At 42.0% G+C, this 23752-nt stretch overlaps 3 protein-coding genes across 3 annotated transcripts in view; 1 reads left to right on the top strand and 2 right to left on the bottom strand.

Annotated features, from left to right (window-relative positions):
- Positions 1 to 3032: 3032 nt before the first annotated feature.
- creld2 (cysteine-rich with EGF-like domains 2) lies at positions 3033 to 9406 on the bottom strand. Its single transcript, XM_037760956.1, has 10 exons — positions 9039 to 9406; positions 8803 to 8885; positions 8393 to 8503; positions 8031 to 8122; positions 7724 to 7900; positions 7506 to 7604; positions 7308 to 7391; positions 7070 to 7165; positions 6088 to 6228; positions 3033 to 3385 (listed from the first exon to the last, which is right to left on the bottom strand). Exons 1-10 carry the CDS (start codon positions 9198 to 9200, stop codon positions 3330 to 3332), a joined length of 1101 nt encoding a protein of 366 aa, XP_037616884.1. The 5' UTR covers positions 9201 to 9406; the 3' UTR covers positions 3033 to 3329.
- Positions 9407 to 9642: 236 nt separating this feature from the next.
- On the top strand, positions 9643 to 17277 carry alg12 (ALG12 alpha-1,6-mannosyltransferase). Its single transcript, XM_037760955.1, has 9 exons — positions 9643 to 9832; positions 13748 to 13880; positions 13971 to 14144; positions 14247 to 14441; positions 14520 to 14623; positions 14757 to 14980; positions 15267 to 15436; positions 16343 to 16418; positions 16517 to 17277. The coding sequence occupies exons 1-9, from the start codon at positions 9674 to 9676 to the stop codon at positions 16764 to 16766; spliced, it is 1485 nt and encodes a 494-aa protein (XP_037616883.1). The 5' UTR covers positions 9643 to 9673; the 3' UTR covers positions 16767 to 17277.
- A 639-nt stretch (positions 17278 to 17916) lies between these two features.
- zbed4 (zinc finger, BED-type containing 4) overlaps positions 17917 to 23752 on the bottom strand; it is a 10365-nt gene continuing 4529 nt past the window's right edge. The window contains exon 2 of the mRNA XM_037760683.1: positions 17917 to 22711. Coding sequence (XP_037616611.1) covers positions 18752 to 22519 — 3768 coding nt within the window. The 5' untranslated portion in view covers positions 22520 to 22711 and the 3' untranslated portion in view covers positions 17917 to 18751. The remainder of the gene's footprint in view (positions 22712 to 23752) is intronic.

Genomic DNA, 23752 nt, shown 5'->3' with positions numbered 1-23752 from the left:
GACAAACGTCATATGAAAGTGTTTTTTAGCTCTTTTATTAGTAAAGAAATGTTAAACGTTACTCCAGTTCACTCTCCAGACATGCGGCAGCTTGCCAGCTCTGCCGTCTGCAGCACGAGCACGCATCCATAGCAAGCATGCAGACGAACGGCGCACCGGACTCCTCGCTCTCTCACGTGAGAGGTAGCGGCGTGGAGGGAGACGGACACCGGTCTGCATGAGACGAGGGCGGCTTCACCCACCGGAGCTTTCCCCGTGTGCTGTCGTTGTTTCATTCAGAGAAAATTACTTTTCTTTTCCCCGTCATGATATCTACGAGCACGCAGCATCAGCCTCACGTATCCAGCCGGAGAGCAGACGGTCCGCGAGGTGAATTATCACGACGGGAGTAAAGTAGAAAACAAAACAGAAACTCAGCTAATGTTAGTGTAACGTAGTTTTAACATATTGTTCCAGATGTTTTCATGTATGAAAAGAGCCCAAATGAACCCTGTAAGTGGACTACTGGATTACTATCAGCAGATTATTTAAACAGCGTTTGTAGAGGAATGATTCTGTCCCAAGCTGTTTGATCACTATCAGCTGTTTGATCACTATCAGCGGTTGATCACTATCAGATGTTTGATCACTATCAGCGGTTGATCACTATCAGCTGTTTGATCACTATCAGCTGGTTGATCACTATCAGCTGGTTGATCACTATCAGCTGTTTGATCACTATCAGCTGGTTGATCACTATCAGCGGTTGATCACTATCAGCTGTTTGATCACTATCAGCTGTTTGATCACTATCAGCTGTTTGATCACTATCAGCGGTTGATCACTATCAGCTGTTTGATCACTATCAGCGGTTGATCACTATCAGCTGTTTGATCACTGTCAGCGGTTGATATCTGTATTATTGATCTACTGTTTATATTGAAGATGAGGACAGAAGCAGCAGGTTAAACCACTGTTCATTTAACTTGAATAGAAGTTGGTTTATTATATGTAGTGTTAAATATTGCACTGCCTTGTATCTTGAGAACTGAAGCAGCAGGTCCTGCAGTTGCACTTTTTATTATTTTCTAATAAAAGCTGTATGTATTTGCCATTAATCGTTGTTTACTTGTTTATATCCATAATTAATTTATCCCTGATTCCCTTACTAGAACAAGTTTGAAGAATCCTGACCTGCTCTGTCCAGTATCAGTTATTTATTTCATAGTCACACTGACTGAATCTTTGGCAAAAAAAGTTACTGAATCGATCGCAAGTCATTGTATTGTATCGTATCGCTCTAGATGAGACAAATATTGTCCTTGAATCGTATCGGAACCATGGAAATCGTTACACCCCTAGAACGCAAATATTACGAAAAAAAGTGACATTGATTTTTCTAAGCTTTCGCGGCATGAAAGGCATCAACCAATCACGTTGTGTGGAACGGGTTGAGTTGCTCCTATTTTTATGAAACAACAACAGGGAGACTCCATAGTCCGAACCAAGACGATATATTATATTACTTTTTACATATCTTGACAGAAATATTCCTGCCAAAGAAATTGAGGTTGTGAGGTGGGGGAGCAAATGTAATTTATTTGGCCTAGATTATGTCAAGATTATCATCAATCCTGGGTTTTACATCTGTACCAGCAAACTAATAACACTGCACATCTGGGGAATAACCTTTTCCCATCCTCCCTGATGAAAGCTCTCCATATAGTGGAGTTACCATCCAGAGGTGAAAAGTGGAGGGGTGTCTGCAGTCTGATTGCTCCCTCACTACCAACTCAGAAAGGTCTCAACTGGCCGCTCCTCCACCTTGGCAAGCCAGCGAGTCCAAACAGCTGACATCATCCCGCAGGAAGCCGGGAAGCCTTATTGCAAGGTGAGACCTGGGTTAGAAAAATATGCTTTGATCCAAACGGGGGCCACGGGAAGGTCTTTCCAACAAGCCTCCTAACACCCGAGTGGTGACGGGGCTGCAGACTCTTCAAGTTGGTGATAGAATGGCTTTTGTGTAGTCCATGCCACATTGGAAAACTGTGGATTAAAGCTGAGGTAGGCAGCTCGGAGCAAATTTGATTAAAAAAAGTGATTTTTATAAAACGGTCACTATATCGTGACAGTAGTACATGAGACAGGTAACCTGTAAACAAGTCATGTTCCTCTGTGTCCTCCGGTGTCCTCCGGTGCTCCTAACGGCATCTGCAAGATTTCACAGACCGGAGGAAAACAAGCATTCAGAGCTGATCTGAAGTCTGCTGTCAATCACTCGCAAACTCCGACCAAACAGTCAAACTAGTCAGCGCTGATCAAATATGAATCAATATTCTGTTACGTTAATGTCTATTTCTTACCTCACATGTTTTCAGAATCATCTTGTAGTGCACGGTTTAGCTGTAAAATGAGAACGTTTGTGACGCCGCCGCCATTGTGGAATCTGGTGAAGGAACGCCAAGTTCTGGTCACATGACCGGAGCACAGCCAATAGGAACGCTCTCTCAATGAAATGACCTGTGATTGGTCAAAGTCTCCCGTCACGGCTAGATGTTCTAAAGTCTGAAACAGAGCCATGAGGAGGAGCAGAAGTCTAGTTTCCTCTCAGAACACTTGGATTACAATATGCTGAAAGGGTATTGTGGGATTTTTGCCCAATGATGCCAAAAATATACTGACTACTGCTGCCTCAAATATATGGAAATATATTAGGATTGAGGATATAGAACATATAGGTTTGAAGATATAGAATATACAGCAGCATTCCCTACAGTAAAACACACTCTAATATGATCATGCATCATGAGATAATGATGATAAGAGATGAGTAAACACAGTGAGACACCCTATCTAGATTAATTCAAGTAAGGCCCTCCTCTTTAGACAGTAGTGAGCATGGTATATTTCATATGGTTAGACTACCACCGTGTGGTTATCTACGAGCACTACAACACAATCTAACTTCCACCAGCTGATTTAATCCACTGCACTATATTTGCTCCTAAAGAATAAAAAAGACAGAAATTGTACAAGTAAATATACTCATGTTGTTGACATGGGTTGATCTTAAATTCAACATAAATTCACCTTTATTGAAACACCTTCGATTTTAAAACCATACAACACATAAAGACAAGTGGTAGTTTGAGCAACAATGACCAGCATAGTGTGAGCATAAAATGTTTTTTTTGTCCTTTAATCCACAGCTAGAAAACACGGTCTGGCCAGCTTTTGTTGGTTCGAAGTGCAGCTGGCACATTAAGTGCATGTATCCGACGATTTAAAAAATGGGCGGCTTCAGATGTGCAGAAATTCCAACCGTTTCTTCTGATCCGCTCAGTTTTACATCAAAGCTCCCTGTGTGGACTTGTGGTCGTGTCCGATGCTTCCGACTCCTCTTCTTCTGATGAGAATAGAAACATGTATAAATTATAATATAAAATCTCAAATAATCAGTCTTATATATTCCCTTTTAATATTGATAATATTATTGTAAAACTTAATAATGAAATACAGAAAAATTTCCCAAATAGCTGAATTGTGACAAGGCATACAGACGTGGACAAAATTGTTGGTACCCTTCCGTTAAAGAAAGAAAAACCCACAATGGTCACTGAAATAACTTGAAACTGACAAAAGTAATAATAAATAAAAATTTACTGAAAATTAACTAATGAAAATCAAACATTGCTTTTGAATTGTGGTTCGACAGAATCATTTTAAAAAACAAACTAATGAAACTGACCTGGACAAAAAATTATGGTACCCCTAGAAAAGATGTAAAATAATGTGACCATAGGGACATGTTAAACTAAGGTGTGTCCTGTAAATAGCATCACAGGTGTCTTCAAACTTTTAATCAGTCAGTCTGCCTATTTAAAGGGTGAAAAGTAGTCACTGTGCTGTTTGGTATCATGGTGTGTACCACACTGAACATGGACCACAGAAAGCTAAGGAGAGAGTTGTCTCAGGAGATTAGAAAGAAAATTATAGACATGCATGTTAAAGATAAAGGCTATAAGATCATCTCCAAGCAGCTTGATGTTCCTATGACTACAGCTGCACATATTATTCAGAAGTTTAAGGTCCACGGGACTGTAGCCAACCTCCCTGGACGTGGCCGCAAGAGGAAAATTGATGACAAATCGAAGAGACGGATAATACGAATGGTAACCAAAGAGCCCAGAACAACTTCCAAAGAGATTAGAGGTGAACTCCAAGGTCACGGTACATCAGTGTCAGATCGCACCATCCGTCGCTGTTTGAGCCAAAGTGGACTTAATGGAAGACGACCGAGGAGGACACCAAATCATAAAAAAGCGAGACTGGAATTTGCCAAAATGCATATTGACAAGCCACAAAGCTTCTGGGAGAATGTCCTTTGGACAGATGAGACAAAACTGGAGCTTTTTGGCAACTCACATCAGCTCTATGTTCGAAGACGCAATAATGAAGCATACAAAGAAAAGAACACTGTACCTAATGTGAAACATGGAGGAGGCTCGGTTATGTTCTGGGGCTGCTTTGCTGCATCTGGCACAGGGTGTCTTGAATATGTGCAGGGTGCAATGAAATCTCAAGACTATCAAGGCATTCTGGAGCGAAATGTGCTGCCCAGTATCAGAAAGCTTGGTCTCAGTTGCAGGTCATGGGTCCTCAAACAGGATAATGACCCAAAACACAGCTAAAAACACCCAAGAATGGCTAAGAACAAAACATTGGACTATTCTGAAGTGGCCTTCTATGAGCCCTGATCTAAATCCTATTGAACATCTGTGGAAGGAGCTGAAACATGCAGTCTGGAGAAGGCACCCTTCAAACCTGAGACAGCTGGAGCAGTTTGCTCAAGAGGAGTGGGCCAAAATACCTGTCGACAGGTGCAAAAGTCTCATTGAGAGTTACAGAAATCGCTTGTTTGCAGTGAGTGCCTCAAAAGGTTGTGCAACAAAATATTAAGTTAAGGGTACCATCATTTTTGTCCAGGGCAGTTTCATTAGTTTGTTTTTTAAAATGATTCTGTTGAACCACAATTCAAAAACAATATCTGATTTTCATTAGTTCATTTTCAGTGAATTTTTATTTATTATTACTTTTGTCAGTTTCAAGTTATTTCAGTGACCATTGTGGGTTTTTCTTTCTTTAACGGAAGGGTACCAACGATTTTGTCCACGTCTGTATGTGTTTCTAAAATAACAATATTTTTAGGGCTGTCAATCTATTCAAATATTTAATTGCATGATTGTCCATACTTAATCACGATCAATCGCAAATTAATTACACATTTTTTATCTGTTCAAAATGTACCTTAAAAGGGAGATTTGTCAAGTATTTAATCCTCTTATCAACATGGGAGTGGACAAATATGCTGCTTTATGCAAACATATGTATATATTTATTATTGTAAATCAATGAACAACATAAAACAATGACAGATATTGTCCAGAAACCCTCACAGGTACTGCATTTAGCATAAATAATATGCTCCAATCATAACATGGCAAACTGCAGCCCAGCAGGCAACAACAGCTGTCAGTGTGTCAGTGTGCTGACTTGACTATGACTTGCCCCCAAAACTGCATGTGATTATCATAAAGTGGGCATGTCTGTAAAGGGGAGACTCGTGGGTACCCATATAACCCATTTACATTCACTGATCTGGAGGTCAGAGGTCAAGGGACCCCTTTGAAAATGGTCATTTCTTTGCCAAATTTTAGTGTAAGTTTGGAGCGTTATTTAACCTCCTTTGTGACAAGATAGTTACATGGTTGGTACCAATGGATTCCTCAAGTTTTCTAGTTTCATATACCTCTACCTTTATCTTTACTGTAGCTTTAAAACTGAGCCCCCCCACAACCTAAAAAGCACAAGTTGATTTAATGCCTTAAAGAAATTAGTGACGTTAAAACTAGTTTGCGTTAATGCGTTATTATCCTGTAGTGGACAAAGTAAACTTTCTGTTCAACAAATATAAAAAAAGCTACAGCTAATATGTACAAATCATATTGAAACTAGAAGTGCACTCGGAGAGCGCAGACCTCCGCCACGGCAGGTTTCATTTGGGCCTTGGCGGAGGTAACCAGTCCTTAAACCAACATTAATCCTCACCTGGCTGTGGCGTTTGGACACACTCTCCATCTCGCTCCTCGTAGCCACTCGAGCAGACGCACACATGGCTGCCTTTAGTGTTGACACACTGCTCGTGCTCCTTCGTGCATACTGGTTCTGGCTGGGAGCACTCATCCACATCTGGAGAACACAATGCAATACATCTTCTGATAATGTCAACCCCAGACAGAAAGCTTTCATCACCAATAGGTGCTAACATGGAAGTGTGACAAAGCCAATGGAATAAAAGCTAAAATGTCTCATTAAAAGGAAAGGCAAAGATACCTTCATCTGACCGCTGGCTCACGTTCTTCTACAATTAATACACAGCAGTGTTTCCCATACAATTAATATACAGCAGTGTTTCCCATACAATTAATATACAGCAGTGTTTCCCAAAGACTGGGTCGGGACCCACAGATGGACTGCAGGAGGTTTTATTAGGGTCGCCAAATAAATTTGCAGAATTTCTTCCATAGCTTTTTATTTTTCATGAATCTATCTGCAGTACACCTTTGAGCCACATGAAGGAGCCTGACTGTTCCTATTGTTTTGATAATTGTAGCCTATTTATAACATTGAATCTAATATGAATGGCTGGCATACAGTCTGATTGTTTTCCTGATCAGAGGAAAGAAATGAAAGCATAGTATTTATTTGGTCTCATTTATAAAATAATTAAAATGTGTTTTCAATAACAAAGTTGTGATTTATCAAATGTAAATCTCTTTGGAAATGGCTTGTTTAGCTATTCAAGATAATGTAAGGTGATGCTCATGGAAATGATATGGAAATGGTCCAGAACGTTCAATGCACAAATTCGCTCTTCTCGTGATTAGACACGGCCTACTGGGAATTGGGACATTATGGTTTGTCATTTTTAAAAAGTAGGTCCCCAGAAAAAAAAAAAGGTTTTAGTAAACACTGCTAGACAGCATAAAGGAGTGGAAACCCCTCAAACAGTAAAGTGTTGACATCGTACCCGTGCAGGTGCCCTCTGTGTCCTGGTACCCGCTGGCACAAGCCTGGCAGTTATCAGGCCCGGCCCCGGTGCAGCCGGAGCACACACTGTCACAGGCTGCAAAGGACAAATACACAAAAACACTTTCTATTAGATATTACAATATCACTACAAATATTTGAATAAGCATTTTATTATTGTGTGTCCAAATCTTACAGACCAAAATGTTGTGAAAAACGGTCTGGAAGTGAGTAATTACCCTGGCAGGAGTAGGAGCCTTCCGTGTTAAGGCAGTATTGGTTTTCTTCACATGGAGAAGGATCTTTGAAGCACTCGTTTATATCTGGAACACATGAGATGCACTGCAGTGAGGCCGACAGTCAGTGGTGTACACAGACCGTATATCTTTGCTGTGTTTCCTGTATACTACATGGAGACTTTTTAATAGTCCTCTTACCAACACAAGCCTCCTGCTCATCCTCCTCCCAGCCTTCTTTGCACTCATCACAGTCCTGATTGGTTGCTCCAGTGCAGGTTTTACAGGAGTCGTCGCATTCTGCAGGAGGAGGTGAAGCACAACAGATTTCCTACTCACTCTTTTCCTCACGTGTATATGAAAGTAAGCTGGTGGTGCACCAGCAGCTGCTCGTTTAGCCGATCTGTGTTGAAGTGTACCTGTGCACAGAGAGAACGTGTCGTTCCTCACTTCGTCGAAGTAGCCGCTGATGCAGTCTAGGCAGAACTCCCCTTCGTAACCGTGGTCGCAGCTGCACTTTCCGTCCCCTCCGCGAGTCCCGTCGCCGTCGCAGTTTCCGTGTCCATGACAAGGTCGGTCAGAGCCCCCCACACAGGCTACAAAACATCACATCACAAAGACAGCAAAAACACTTTTAGCACCAGGTTCGTGGGGTTCTTTTGTTATTAGTTATTTAGCTACAGTATATCTAGTCTGTCCTACGCTTTATGAAAGGGTTTTCCTCACCATTGCAGTCCGGTCCAAACATTCCCTTTGGACAGCACACTTTGATGGTTTCAATGCAGAACCATTTATGCAGATCAGGATGCTTTGTTTTCCTGCATAGCAACAGGAAAGAAAACAGAAAGAGATGACATAATCTACTAAGTGAAACAATCTTTTAATACCGAAAGAACTGTGCGGGTGAAACCTCCGTCAGTGTGCCTCATCATGCTGGCAGGGCATCAATCAGTCGGTCTTGTATTTTGACACAAGCTGTGTTACATCCTAGTGTTGTGAAACTGACAGTTGACATCCAACCATCTTGCCACTGTGGCTGACTGCTCTGGCATGAAACTTTGCCAATATTTGCATTAGCCAACACCCACCTCTTGAACCACCAAGTCTCAAAATGATCTTCGTGCTCCTCCAACATGCGGTTGCACTCGAAGCTGCTGCTGTCACACAGCCCCTCCACAATCTCCATCAGACGGATCTCGCTGTGAAGGAAGAAACCAGATGAATGGAAAGAAGGTTCAAGAGGGTGGAGTTCAAACAGGAAGTGTTTGTTGCACAAGTTTGTAGGAATTACAAGATCACCTGCCAAATGCTGCAGTCTCAAGGTTTGCCTATACTAGCAGCCACTCAGGCACACAGTTAGCTATATTCACATGCTTATTGCTTATCTCTGATAAGCGTTTTGTGCCAAGTACAACAGCCAGCAGCTCTGGTGCAAAGCAAACAGCTCTGCTGACCTGTCTCTGTGACAGGGTGACCTGGACAGGACATGATGTCTCACCTTGTCTCATATTTAGAGAGTTTTCTCTCCTCCCAGGCTGTGTTGCCTCCGCCAAAGTTCTGCTTTGCTGTTCTGTCAAAGCCCTGAAATACAACAAGAGTGTCACTGTTTGTACACGAAGAACAAGTTGAAGACATTTCAGCCATTTGGCACCATTAAAGGTAGGGAGGAAAGAGTCCCAATATCAGAGCAAGGTGATGACAACACACAGGACAGGTGTAGTAGTGTCCTCTTACCTTGTTGAAGTTGTCAGTGATCTGCTGACAGGTAGAACAGGCGATCTTTAAATCTTTCTTGGCGTCGGTGACTTGAACAAGTAAAAGAAGAGTTACACAAGACAACAGCCGCAGCAGCCGCAGCTGAAGACCGGTGGACAGCCGAGGACCGGTGGACAGCATCTCAGCCGATCACACGTTCATATCAGGACACACGCTAATACTAAAGCGCTGCACGGCTCGGACACATCTAACTGAGCTGCTCCTAACATTCAATGCAAAGCGCACCAACGTGCTATTTACGGTATTTACATGCCGGCTGTTGAGTAAAACGATGCGGCTTTACACTTCCGCGTTAGCCTCTTGCTCGTATTGTGTCTTGAGCTGATTGGCTCAGATCGCCTGTCAAACATGTTCAACCAATCATAAGCCGCCACGCGCGGGACAAAAGCGCTTCGTTCACACGTGGAAAATTCAGGAATTCTATTAGTAATGTTTAAAATAATTTAGTTTCTCCTATTTGGTGAGTTTTTAGAGAAAAATGTCTAAACAAGTTCTATATCACGTTACTGGAAAGAAATAATGTAAATATTTTTAGCGATATGAAACATGTTGACTTCCTGTCTGGCCCGGAAGTGATAGTGAGTTCAGCTGTCATGGCTGAGAAGAGGAGTGCTTCAGAGCTGCCTCTGCTGTGTTTATTAATAACTGTGTCTCTCCTGCATTTATTCATCTGTCCCTTCACTAAAGTTGAGGAGAGCTTTAATTTACAAGCGGTGCACGACATTCTGTATCATAGACTGGACTTTGACAAGGTAAGCAGCTGTTATTGGTGCTAGATGTGCTAACATGCTAACATGCTAACTGCGCAGCAGCAGTGAATGACGTCATTATTGTTTTGAAATCACAAACCACACCAACCATACACACAACACAGTGAGCAGAGCCAGCAGGTAGCATAGAGCTTCACAGTTTCATCATCTGTTTGAATGTAAAACTCCTTCACATAAACAATACATCTGAGCTTGTACTGTAGTTTGTACTGTAGTTTGTGCTGTAGTTTGTACTGTAGCTTGTGCTGTAGCTTGTACTGTAGTTTGTGCAGTAGTTTGTACTGTAGTTTGTGCTGTAGTTTGTGCAGTAGTTTGTGCTGTAGTTTGTGCTGTAGTTTGTGCTGTAGCTTGTGCAGTAGTTTGTACTGTAGTTTGTGCTGTAGTTTGTACTGTAGCTTGTGCTGTAGCTTGTACTGTAGTTTGTGCAGTAGTTTGTACTGTAGTTTGTGCTGTAGTTTGTGCAGTAGTTTGTGCTGTAGTTTGTGCTGTAGTTTGTACTGTAGCTTGTGCAGTAGTTTGTACTGTAGTTTGTACTGTAGGTTGTACTGTAGTTTGTGCAGTAGTTTGTACTGTAGTTTGTACTGTAGTTTGTGCTGTAGTTTGTACTGTAGTTTGTACTGTAGGTTGTGCTGTAGTTTGTGCAGTAGTTTGTACTGTAGTTTGTACTGTAGTTTGTGCTGTAGTTTGTACTGTAGCTTGTGCAGTAGTTTGTACTGTAGTTTGTACTGTAGTTTGTGCAGTAGTTTGTACTGTAGTTTGTGCTGTAGTTTGTGCTGTAGTTTGTGCAGTAGTTTGTACTGTAGTTTGTGCTGTAGTTTGTGCTGTAGTTTGTGCTGTAGCTTGTACTGTAGTTTGTGCAGTAGTTTGTGCAGTAGTTTGTACTGTAGTTTGTACTGTAGGTTGTACTGTAGTTTGTACTGTAGTTTGTACTGTAGCTTGTGCAGTAGTTTGTACTGTAGGTTGTACTGTAGTTTGTGCAGTAGTTTGTACTGTAGTTTGTGCTGTAGTTTGTGCTGTAGTTTATACTGTAGTTTGTACTGTAGTTTGTACTGTAGTTTGTACTGTAGGTTGTGCTGTAGTTTGTGCTGTAGTTTGTGCAGTAGTTTGTACTGTAGTTTGTACTGTAGGTTGTGCTGTAGTTTGTGCAGTAGTTTGTGCTGTAGTTTGTACTGTAGGTTGTGCTGTAGTTTGTGCTGTAGTTTATACTGTAGTTTGTGATGTAGTTTGTGCAGTAGTTTGTGCAGTAGTTTGTACTGTAGTTTGTACTGTAGGTTGTGCTGTAGCTTGTGCTGTAGTTTGTGCTGTAGTTTGTGCTGTAGCTTGTACTGTAGTTTGTGCAGTAGTTTGTACTGTAGTTTGTACTGTAGGTTGTGCTGTAGTTTGTGCTGTAGCTTGTACTGTAGCTTGTGCAGTAGTTTGTACTGTAGTTTGTACTGTAGGTTGTACTGTAGTTTGTACTGTAGCTTGTGCTGTAGCTTGTACTGTAGTTTGTGCAGTAGTTTGTACTGTAGTTTGTGCTGTAGTTTGTGCAGTAGTTTGTGCTGTAGTTTGTGCTGTAGTTTGTACTGTAGCTTGTGCAGTAGTTTGTACTGTAGTTTGTACTGTAGTTTGTGCAGTAGTTTGTACTGTAGTTTGTACTGTAGTTTGTGCTGTAGTTTGTACTGTAGTTTGTACTGTAGGTTGTGCTGTAGTTTGTGCAGTAGTTTGTACTGTAGTTTGTACTGTAGTTTGTGCTGTAGTTTGTACTGTAGCTTGTGCAGTAGTTTGTACTGTAGTTTGTACTGTAGGTTGTACTGTAGTTTGTGCAGTAGTTTGTACTGTAGTTTGTGCTGTAGTTTGTGCTGTAGTTTGTGCAGTAGTTTGTACTGTAGTTTGTGCTGTAGCTTGTGCTGTAGTTTGTGCTGTAGTTTGTGCTGTAGCTTGTACTGTAGTTTGTGCAGTAGTTTGTGCAGTAGTTTGTACTGTAGTTTGTACTGTAGGTTGTACTGTAGTTTGTACTGTAGTTTGTACTGTAGCTTGTGCAGTAGTTTGTACTGTAGGTTGTACTGTAGTTTGTGCAGTAGTTTGTACTGTAGTTTGTGCTGTAGTTTGTGCTGTAGGTTGTGCTGTAGTTTATACTGTAGTTTGTACTGTAGTTTGTACTGTAGTTTGTACTGTAGGTTGTGCTGTAGTTTGTGCTGTAGTTTGTGCAGTAGTTTGTACTGTAGTTTGTACTGTAGGTTGTGCTGTAGTTTGTGCAGTAGTTTGTGCTGTAGTTTGTACTGTAGGTTGTGCTGTAGTTTGTGCTGTAGTTTATACTGTAGTTTGTGATGTAGTTTGTGCAGTAGTTTGTGCAGTAGTTTGTACTGTAGTTTGTACTGTAGGTTGTGCTGTAGCTTGTGCTGTAGTTTGTGCTGTAGTTTGTGCTGTAGCTTGTACTGTAGTTTGTGCAGTAGTTTGTACTGTAGTTTGTGCTGTAGGTTGTGCTGTAGTTTGTGCTGTAGCTTGTACTGTAGCTTGTGCAGTAGTTTGTACTGTAGTTTGTACTGTAGGTTGTACTGTAGTTTGTGCAGTAGTTTGTACTGTAGTTTGTACTGTAGCTTGTGCTGTAGTTTGTGCTGTAGTTTGTGCAGTGGTTTGTACTGTAGTTTGTACTGTAGGTTGTGCTGTAGTTTGTGCTGTAGTTTATACTGTAGTTTGTGCAGTAGTTTGTACTGTAGTTTGTACTGTAGGTTGTACTGTAGTTTGTGCTGTAGTTTGTGCTGTAGTTTATACTGTAGTTTGTGATGTAGTTTGTGCTGTAGCTTGTACTGTAGTTTGTGCTTTAGTTTGTGCAGTAGTTTGTACTGTAGTTTTTACTGTAGTTTGTGCTGTAGCTTGTGCTGTTTACAGGATCACTGTGTTGGTAAGTGAAATTAATCCTGAATAACTACTGCTATAAACTATAATATGTAACTATACTGCTTTAATAAAAGTATGTGGCATCATTGTCATATTAGCTAAAAAATGTAAATTTCATATTTGAAACAAAAATGTATGTCAATTTGATTTGCATAGCCCCAAATCATCCACTTCAGTGGTTTTACAGAACCATTCATATTAAATCATACAATCATAATACATTGTAGTATGCACTTTAGCTTCATATACATATTGTATTTGTTCTCTAAAACAGTTTGTATTTATAATAATTATCCACAAAATATCAAACGAATTGAGGAAACAATCTCAGCTCAAGGTTCATTCAGTAGCTGTTTTGGAGCTTTTGATCATGATGCTCTTCATCAGAGGATGCAGTTGTCATGATAAATAGAATTACCGCCTTGCGTTTGTATGCCTCGACCAACCGGTCGAGTTTCAGTTTTTATCAATGTCTGTCCAAAATTTCATCATTTTATCCTATTAGACATTTGAGTGGAAATTGTCATAATTAGCATATGAACTCAGTGACCTTTGACCACCAAATTCTAATCAGTCCTAATCCTCGAGTCCAAGTGGACGTTTGTGCCTAATTTGAAGAAATTCCCTCCGGGCATTCCTGAGCTATCGCGTTCACGAGAATGGACCAGACCGGATGGGCAACCCGAAAACATTACGCCTCTGGCCACGGTTGTCGCCGGCGCGGAGCCATAAAAATAGAAATTATAACATTTACAGTTCAATGACAACTGGGCAAACTCCATCTGCTGAGGAAGACCATGTGATATGATTGAGAGCTCCAGCTCAGCTGTATTAAGTGTTGTTGAGACCAGAACTTATTTCCGTTTCAGTTTTATTTGTCATATGTAGGTTAACGCAGGGTCAACAGTAAAATGAAATTTATAGGATTAGAGAACGGGTCAACTCAGCAATAAAAGATAAGATAAAATGAGGATAATAAGATATAATAACATTACAATAACCTTCGCTGTCTTTCAGTATGACCATCATGAGTTCCCTGGCGTGGTGCCACGGACTTTCCTTGGCCCCCTGGTCCTCTCGGTGCTCTGCTCCCCTGTTGTGTTTCTGTCCTCTCTGCTGGATGCACCAAAATTCTACACACAGCTGACAGGTAAATCACTAATATCTTGGTACTTTCCAATCCACTGATGTGGTTTGAAACAGTTAAAACAAATGCGTTCTCTTGATGTGTTCTGTGCAGTCCGAGCCTCCCTGGGAGTGTGTGTTGTCGGTGCTCTTTGGCTCATGCAGAAGGAAGTGAGGAGGCAGTTTGGCTCCACAGTTGCAGGGCTCTTCTGTCTGATGTGTGCTTCTCAGTTTCACCTAATGTTTTACAGCACCAGGACACTCCCTAATGTATTTGCATTGCCAATAGGTAAAGTACACGGTTAATAATATTCATCATAATCCAGAGGCTATGGATTCTTTTTCTGTTTTCCTAAATGAGAGTAAATCACAATGCCATTTTTCTCCTCAGTTCTGGTAGCATTCACTTCCTGGATGGCTCAGAGATACGGCTGGTTCATCAGCCTCTCTGCTTTAGTCATCATTGTGTTCCGGTCAGAGCTCTGCATCTTCCTCGGTCTCATGTTACTGATATCACTGTTGAGCAGGAGGCTGGGACTGCTGCACCTGCTTTACTATGCTGTTCCTGCTGGAATCCTGTCACTGGGTGAGTAGTGAGTGTAAAGTATGTGAATAGTACATGCTCAATAAACTGCTATCCAATGATTTCCTTCATCTTTTACAGCTCTGACGGTGGCCATTGACACCTTCTTTTGGAGGAAGTTGTTGTGGCCTGAAGGTCAGGTTTTGTGGTACAACACTATTCTCAACAAAAGCTCCAGCTGGGGAATATCCTTTCATTTAGCCGAGTACACGTCTACCACTTATGTGTGTGCATTTATTTAAAATGTAGTTAATTTACTGCCTCTGAAAACCATCAGGGATGATCTCCACCCCGCAGTTGTCCTTGACTCCCCAGTAAACCTCTCCCTTTCTGTGGTACTTCTACTCTGCCGTGCCCCGCGCCCTGGGCTGCACGCTGCTCTTCGTCCCCCTCGGACTCCTTGACAGGCGGATGAGGCTGCTGCTGCTGCCCGCTGTGGGCTTCGTCCTCATCTACTCGCTGCTGCCCCACAAGGAGCTGCGCTTCATCATATACACTTTCCCTGTGCTCAGCCTGGTGGCTGCCCGAGGCTGTTCTTTCATGTAAGTCAAAAAATGTATTACCCCGATGTAAAACACAGGGCAGGAAATGTACATTTTATCAACCAACAGCAGTGTCTCATGGATTCAGACACAAACCAGATACTTTGATTGCTTTATAACAGAAACAGAAATCATTTGGAACATGGGAAACAGTTTGGAGTTCAGCAGCAACATGCTGTGTATTAGACTTTGCTGACATCTTGTGTCGACAGTGTCAACAGTGTTAACAGTGTGTGAGATGAGACACTCTCACATTGCTCACTCTCTTTTCCCTTTTGTGTTTTAGTTTGTGCAACTACCAGAAATCCTGGATGTATAAACTGGGCTCTGCAGTGGTGGTGGGCCAGCTGTTGACCAATGCAGCGTATTCTAGTATTAGTCTCTATGTTTCCCACCACAACTACCCAGGGGGCCAAGGACTGCAGGAACTACACAGACTGTTGCCTGTCACAACAGGTTGGAATCCTTTTTTTATAGTTTCTATAACACTATTAATTCTAGCCAACTTTAAGAGGAGCTAATAACTTGATATGTATTTATGATTTAACCATTGAGAATGTGGAAAAACCTGATCATCTATGTACATATTGTATGCAAGTTTGAGGGTGCTTCTTAGATTGCTTTCTAGTTTTAGTTTTTTCTATGTTGTGCAAGTATCTCAACTAAACTTAATTTATTGATGAGCACATGATTGATGATTAACTATATTAAATGTTGATATGGCTTTTTTTTTATTTTATCAGTAATCATACAAAACTCTGTATACTAACCAAGGTTATAATAGTTTAGAATTTTCAATTAGTTTTAATTGAAATTAGTTTTACTTTTCCATTTCATTTTACTTTAGTTTTAGTTAGTTTTCAGAGTCAGTTTGCTTTTTAGTTTTACAGTAGTTTTAGTTTGTTTCTGTTAGGGCCAGGTATAATGTCTCAGAAGTATGTAGTTATGTATACATACAAAATATATGTCTGGAGAACTGTGTAATAATGTTTAATTTTTAATCTTCGTGCTACTTTAGTGAAGCGCACAGCACCATCTCCTGGAATCTCAAGTCCATTTCATTTCTGTAGCTCAACATCACAAGAGTTGACAGAAATTCATGCTCTCTCCTTTTTTTCGGTAGTGATATATTAAGGCTAAAATACTAAAACTAAAATTTATTTAATTTTTTTACCCAGGCAATATCATTTCAGTTAAAGTTTTTCTTAAACTTTTATTTAGTTGTTTACTAAAAGTATTTTTCACTGCTTATTTTCGTTTTAGTTTACTATAATAACCCTGATACTAACATAATCAATCATTGAAAGCATGCATAAAAGCTTTATTCAGAGAACACTGTTCTCACATTGTTTGTCCCCTCAGATGCATTTGTCCATATTGACACTTATGCTGCTGAAACTGGAGTGTCTCGCTTCTTAGAGCAGAACTCAAACTGGAGGTTAGTGTATTTTTCTTTGTTTTGAACTAAAGTTTGTCAAAGATAATGTACCGAATATTACCACTTTTGTAATGCAATCACTTCTATTTTCTTAACAGATATGACAAACGTGAGGACCTGAGCCTCACAAGTCCTGACATCAAGATCTACTCGCACCTACTGATGGAGGCGAATGTCACCAAGATACAGCTGCTCCAGGACACCCATCGGCCGCTGGCCTTCATCGAAGGTTACAGCAACATTGCCTTCAACATGTTTCGCTTCCCGCCTGTTAGTGTGCAATTAGAGAGAAAAACTGTGCTCATGGAGAGAACGATTGTAACCGGACAACAAAAAGAGCGACTTTAACAGGAATGTATTGAATTAAAGGGATAGTTTGGGTGTTTCTCAGTGGGACTGTATGAGGTAGTTATCCATAGTCAGTGTAGTACCTACAGTAGGTGGCGGTCGGCATGCCTCCAGTTAGGAGAAACAGAATGGAGTTACCGCACGGAAGCAAAGCAACATACTGCTGTGGACGGGGGAGCACCCACCTAAAGAAAATCAATATCAGTTTAAGTCTAATCTATATTTAGAATATTTTCACCGGTTAGTTCGGATTCACCAAAGTCACACAATAACACAAACAAACGAACCGGTCGAGGCAGCGGTAGACCAGTAACCCCTGTGTTCTGAGAGGTCAAATTACAGGGTTTTTTCAATGGAGTCTGGTGCCTTTAGCGAGAGCATACCTGTAGATGGATACAACGGCTTGAGTTTCCCATAGGTAAGGGCTGTCTGACGGCAAGGTAAAGCGTTGAAAATATTCAAAATATAGTCTACACTTAAACTGATAATGTTCTTTTTAGGTGAGCCTTCCTCTTAGGTATCCAAAATATGTTTTGCTGCCGGCCCCGTCTACAGCAGTACATTGCTTTGGGTCTGTGCGGTAACTCCTCTTTGCTTCTCCAAACTGGGGGCGTCATCTACTGAAGATAATACACTGACTATGTTTAAGTACCTCATACAATCCCACTTGAAAACACCCAAACTATCCCTTTTAAGGTGGTTTTTAGTGACCAAAAACTAAGACCCAAGGTGATCAAAATGAGTGCTCTGAATGGTTATAATGGGTTAGATTGGAATGCTATTGGTCTGAAAATAACACAGGTCTATCATGCGTCACATTCCACTACAAATCAAGTACATAAATATATGTTGCATTGAACATCTTTTCTGATGTTAAAATGGTTCTCTCTTCTCATTGTGATATGTAATGCATTGTGTTTCTCATGAATAGCAAGGAAAGAATTCAAGCTTTCTTTGTGTGCAGACAATGAAACTGTTATCTTCTACAGACAGCTTTGCATTTTTACCTCAGGCTGTTATTTGTATATTTTGTAGATAGATTTTATAGATGAATAAAGATGAAACTGAGTGGAGGAAACAAGATTTCTAAATTGGACTTTTGGTCTGTACACTAAAACATCTAACTGCTAACCAAAGAAAACCTCCTCGATATTGCATAAGGAAAACCTTTATTTAAAAATGACCACAAAATTTGCATGGTTCCAGTCTCAATGCTAAAACATTTATCAAATTAGGTTCAGAAGTCATTTAATATAAAAATGTACAGTACATTGTTTTTACTCAATAATAAACCCATAATTTAATCCCCTGGACATAAACTTAAATTGTGCTTAAGAGACAAATTGTATATTCCAAACAAACTGCTTATTCTGAAAATACAGCAATATTATACACGATCTTATTAAAAACATTTCAGCAAGTAAAAAAAAAAAGGTCTATTTCTAAATGACAGTACCATGAGCCACAAATTCACAATGAAAATTAAATAACATTAACTTAAAACATCTTTCAGTCACAGCATTTATTTTTGGGCCATGTTTTCATTCAGAAAACAAACTCTGCATCTATCTTTAATACACAATAATTAAAAAAGCATCCTGATGTGATCTGTGTAATTTAACAAAAAATATTTACAGCATTTTTGACCTGAAGTAGTTTTGGATAAGGCACAAGGAGAGAGTAGACACGGAAAAAACAAAAAAAACATCGATTTACAAGCAAACACATTATCACCAACCCCTACAGCTAGAAAAACCCTCCCTCCCTGATACACTTTTCACTGAGACTTTTCATCACAACAGCTCCCAAGTGTTTTAACAGTAGTACACAGAATAAAATAAAACCTCCAAATCTGGCCTTTGCAGTGAGAATCAATCAGTGTATAAATCGATATTTTACATTTTTGCCCAACAGAAAACCCCCCATTTCACAGCTATGCAACTTGGTCCTCAATAAAGGGTTTTCAAGTTAATGCTCAACAAAAATCAGTACTGAAAATAAATCAGAGGGAGGTTGACCTTGAGGAACAGCAGACCCTCCATGTTTTCCAGTAAAGGCCTGGGCTGATTTAGGGCACAGTTGACACTAGCTGTGCTGAACAGTGTCTCTGCTGGGACGATGCTGGGAGGGCAGCCCACGTAACGGGCGGCTACTTTGGCAAGATCGGGCCACAGGAACTTTTTCAGGTTCCAATAGTCGAGGGGGTCACAGCTTTGATCGAGTATGTCTTCCTCAAGGTACTCCAGCACCGACAGCTCTGAGGACTTTGGTTTCTCCTCGTGTTTTATCTTTTGCCGGATGTCGGCCATCAGGGACCAGAGGTTGTCCTTGCTTGGGTGGGAGGCATTGGATGAAACGGGGGCCTCGTTGCAGCCGTTGGGCAACGGAGGCTTAACTGCAACTGAGGTAGAAGAGGACAAGTCCAGCTCCCCGATCAGATCTTGTTTACATTGCTCGGCTTCTTCCTCTGTGAACAACGAAGTCTTGTATCGCGGGTCCAGCAAGGTCGCCCAGGTGTATCGCGGGTCATGCAGAGTTGCGGACATTTTGCTCACCATGGCTTCCTTAAGAGACCGAAGCATATTGTCTATGCCCACGGTCTCATCAAACAGCAGGTCTATCTTTCTGTTGAGGATGTGAATGAGTGGTATCACTTGTCCCAGAGTGGCAGTGCGGTTGTTCATCTCCCTGCAGGCGACTTCGAACGGTTTCAGTGCATTGCAGACCGACAGCATTACCTCCCACTGATCGCAGCTGATCATTTCCCTGAAATTGCACTCGATCGACATCTCGTCGATGGCGTTCTTCTGCTCCACCAGCCGCTCCAGCATGAAAAAGGACGTCCTCCATTTGGAAGGGACGTCCTGAATCAGTTGGTTCTCCGGCAGCTGGTGGACCCTCTGGAGCTCAGACAGCTTCTCCTTGGCCTTTGCCGAGCGGTGCACGCGCTCGCAGATCTTCCGTGCAATACTCAGAAGGTTCTGAACCATTCTCTGGCTCTTTATGGCTTCGCTAACAATGAGGTCTATAGTGTGTCCAAAACACTGCATGGTGACATGTCCGTGGTCCTCCAAGGTGTTTCCGATGGTGTTGTTATCCGTTACAGTGAACCCCTTTTTAAGACCTGATGAGGTGATCCAAGAATCCCACAGATACTCAAGCTGCTTTGGGATGTCATGCATATCGTGATCACAGTCTATTTGTGAGACACTAAGGAGAGCGGAGCAGTGAAAGTCCTGACCGTGGGGTCTGACACTTGACTCGTACGTCGCCCAGTGGGCAGTAAGGGTCAGGTATTCCCTTGTCTGGCTACTGACCCAAATACTAGTTGTGAAGTGGACGACGCCACCTTCAGCTTCTTTCAGGTGGGTCAGCACAACGTCCTTCACCCTTTCGTACATGTCTGGTATGGCAGTGCTGGTAAAGTAAGAAGAAGGTGGTAGAGAATACTGAGGCTGGAGGAACTCTAGTAGTCTGTTCAGTCCAGCGTTCTCCACCATAGCTGATGGCTGAAGATCCAGTGCGAGCATTTCTGCGATAAGTTTGGTGATTTTTTTGGCAACCGGATGGTGTTCATCAAACCTTTCACGGTTCTGTTCCGTGTCATAAACAGAAGTGTCCACAAGCTCTTGTTTAACGTGAATTTCAGCAGACGGCACATCACCTGAGATAGTATTGTTACTTTCAAGAACATGTCCATGGAACCTCTGCATGTGCCTGAAGAGGCAGCTGGTGCCGAGGTTTGTAGTCTTTTTGCCTCTGCTAATTGTGCGGCCACAGTGCAAACAAACCACCTTCGTGGGGTCAGTGGGTGAAATGGAGAAATGGTTCCACAGTTTTGACGTCTTTTTGCTGAAAACAGGCAGTGTTTGTGGCTTTTTCTCACTGGCGGGGCTCTCAGTTTCTTTGGTTGAAACTGCGTCTGTTGCGGTGAGATTGGTGTAGGGATGAGGGGAGGATTCCTTCTCATCTGTGCTTTTTTGGTTTTTGAGGACGTCTGGATGGCGTCTCATCAGATGCCTCATCAGGCAGCTTGTACCAAAGTCGCCCCGCTTCCCACGACTGATGACGCATGGACAGTAACGGCACAGTGCTTTTAACTGGTCAACTGGTGACACTATGAAATGGTGCCACACTTCGGACTTCACCCGTTTCATGATCTTCTTGTTTTGCTGGAAAACTGAATGATCCAGACTGAGGCTGGGGCCCTCGGAAAGGTTGCATGGTGAGAAAAGTAGCGGCGTATCCTCCCCCTGAGTTTTGAAGGAGAGGTTGAGAGAGGATTCCTGCCCTGAGAGATTCATCACCTCATCAGATTCCACTGTTATATTCATGCTTTCCTCCATGCTTTGGGGAAATTCATTGGATATGGTTTCTGGTGAGGATGGAAGAAGGGGGGGTTCTTTTTTTACTTCCAGTGGATCCAGTAGTTGTGTGCGGGACAATAGTGACGGTGGGTTTGTATAGGGTGGGGGAATGTGATTGCCCAGTCCATTTTCCTCAATGACGACCTCTTTGTGGGCCCTCCACATGTGACGAATGAGACAGCTTGTCCCTAGATCCTTCCCATTTTTACCCCGACTGAATTCATTCATGCAATGGATGCATACTGCTTTGGAATTGTCAGCAGGCGACAGGTAGAAGTGTTTCCATACAGCTGATCTCCGGCGGGAGCTGGAGCTTTTTGGGGTCCCGGGGAGGCGCTCGGCCACACCGTCTGACATGTCTTCAAGGTTGTTGTCATTGGAATGTGAGGACGAGAGCGCGCTGCAGAGGGTGTCGGCATACGGTTCTAGTTTTGGTTCGACTTTGGGCAACACTTCTTTGGATGACAGATCTGAATTTTCAGCTGAGGAGGTGGACGGTGAAGTGTATATTGAGGCAGAAGAAATAACGCTGTTTGTCAAGTCTCCGTTTTTTGGTGAGTTTGGGGATGGAGGTATCAAAGATGAGGCGAAGGAGCCAGTCAGACTGTTTAAGGATGTGTCTGATCCGTCTTGTAAAAGCACAGTGGGGTGAGCCCTTCGCACGTGCCTCATTAAACAACTTGTGCTGAGGTCTTTCTCGTTCTTCCCCCGACTGAACTCTTTCATGCAGTATAAACAGATTGCTTTGGTACCGTCTCGTGGTGATATGCAGAAGTGATTCCATGCAGGAGATTTTTTCCTCGGGTTGGTGGTACTCCTTATAGACGACAGAAGGCTCTGTGTGACGGCGTCCATGGCAACATCATAAAGGGTGCTTGTGTATCCACTTAGTAAATTACTATAGTCATCGCCATCTCTGGTTACAAAAGGGCCAACAGAGCTACCAAATCCTAGCCTGTCATCATCGTGGGTGTCCTCCTCCATTCCATTTGCATCCACAGGCTCCTCTTTGATATGTTGAGTTTCTTCATTCCCATTTTCATAATTTTCATTTCCCTCATTGTCAATGTTTAGGCATTTGTTTGAAGGAGTGGGAGAAGCTGGATCAGTCTCGCTTGCTTTGTCTGACTCCAGCTGTTTGTCATCCTGAGGAGATAAATGGAGAGAAGGGGGAGAGTCTTTATCCAGTGTTATTGAGGATCCAGCAGGTGAACTTGCATCCTCAGCGTCGTGAGGGCTAATGCTGTAGGATTTAAACACGTAGCCCTCCTGGCCCTCGATTTTCAGGCAGCTCCCTTTGGCCTCTCTTTTTTTAATTTCCATGGAGCCATTGGGTTCACCGATCATATCCTCGCTCATGTGAGACACCTCTTCCTCCCCATCCATGGCAGCAGCCCAAGGGTTTCTGTAGAATAGTCAGGTCTGCGTTGTCAAATGTGATCAGCTTGTTCAGGTGTAGTCATCGACACTGCAGCTCTCAAGCAGGCGTTGTAATGAGCGTGTGGCTGTCCGGGACACAGGGGGCCTGCTTGTCCCTCTCCATTTATGACTGAAGTGGTCCCACCTCTCGCGCACAGCCTAGAGAGAGAGAGAGAGAGAGAGAGAGAGAGAAAATATCTCAAAATGTATTCTGAAGAAATAACAAGACTCCAAAACAACAGGTAATATAGGTATCTTGCAATAACACAGAAGTCTTGTAATTCAGTCATGACATTTTACTTTCATTCTGATTTTCTAAAACTGATTGAACATGCTCTTTATAAAAGGTCTGGCATGTGGTGGTGTGTTGAAAGTTGCCAGTATTGACCACTGATTTTCCTTTGAAAGCAACTTTGTGGTAATAAACATGGAAATTGACAAGCGCCGCCCGCCCTGAACACACTATTAAAAAGTGGCTGTGAGGCTACACAGGCTCATTTGCATGTGCAGGTTCAGCCTTGCTTTCGGGTCCCCCACCTTCATGGACCTTTTCAGAATCCGGCTCGCAGCTTACATATGCAAATCAGAACCATCCATCGAGAGCAGGAACGCTTCTCTAAGCTTCTTCCACAGCACTGTTGCTCGGTAAGCTTTCTGAATCATAATCGCCTGTACTTACTCATCCCCGCAAATTTAATACTCTTTCTTGCAACCCCTTCAAACTGTATTCAAATATTTCCCTATGTATTGGAATAATCATGCTTACCATAGAAATATTCACAATATGTATACTGTTAATTTTGAATTTTCTGCTTTTTTCAGCATACTTTATCTGTATGGTCTGTAACGTCTGCAACTTTTTCTTATCACATTTGATTATGTATTCCTCATGGTACAGTAGATGAACCCAAAAGATGCCCCAAAATGCTCCAGCAGCTGATAGCACTGATTAGCACATCTGAAGGAGCTAATGACTGAAATCTAAATATGGTGTACAGTCTAAGACCTGCTCTATATATAAAGCGTCTCGAGATAACTTCTGTTAGGATTTGATGCTATATAAAAATAAATTGAATTGAATTGAATTGAAATCAGCTATGCTGTAGTATCTGGTTGAAAAAGAGCCAACCTAGTGACTCACGTTAGTAGAGACTAGGGATGCACCGAACCGACTTTTTCAGTCCTGAACCGACTTTTTCA

This window comes from Sebastes umbrosus, chromosome 23 (genome assembly GCF_015220745.1).
Source record: "Sebastes umbrosus isolate fSebUmb1 chromosome 23, fSebUmb1.pri, whole genome shotgun sequence".
Classification (NCBI taxonomy): Eukaryota; Metazoa; Chordata; class Actinopteri; order Perciformes; family Sebastidae; genus Sebastes; species Sebastes umbrosus.
This window is presented reverse-complemented; position numbering and strand designations above follow the sequence as displayed.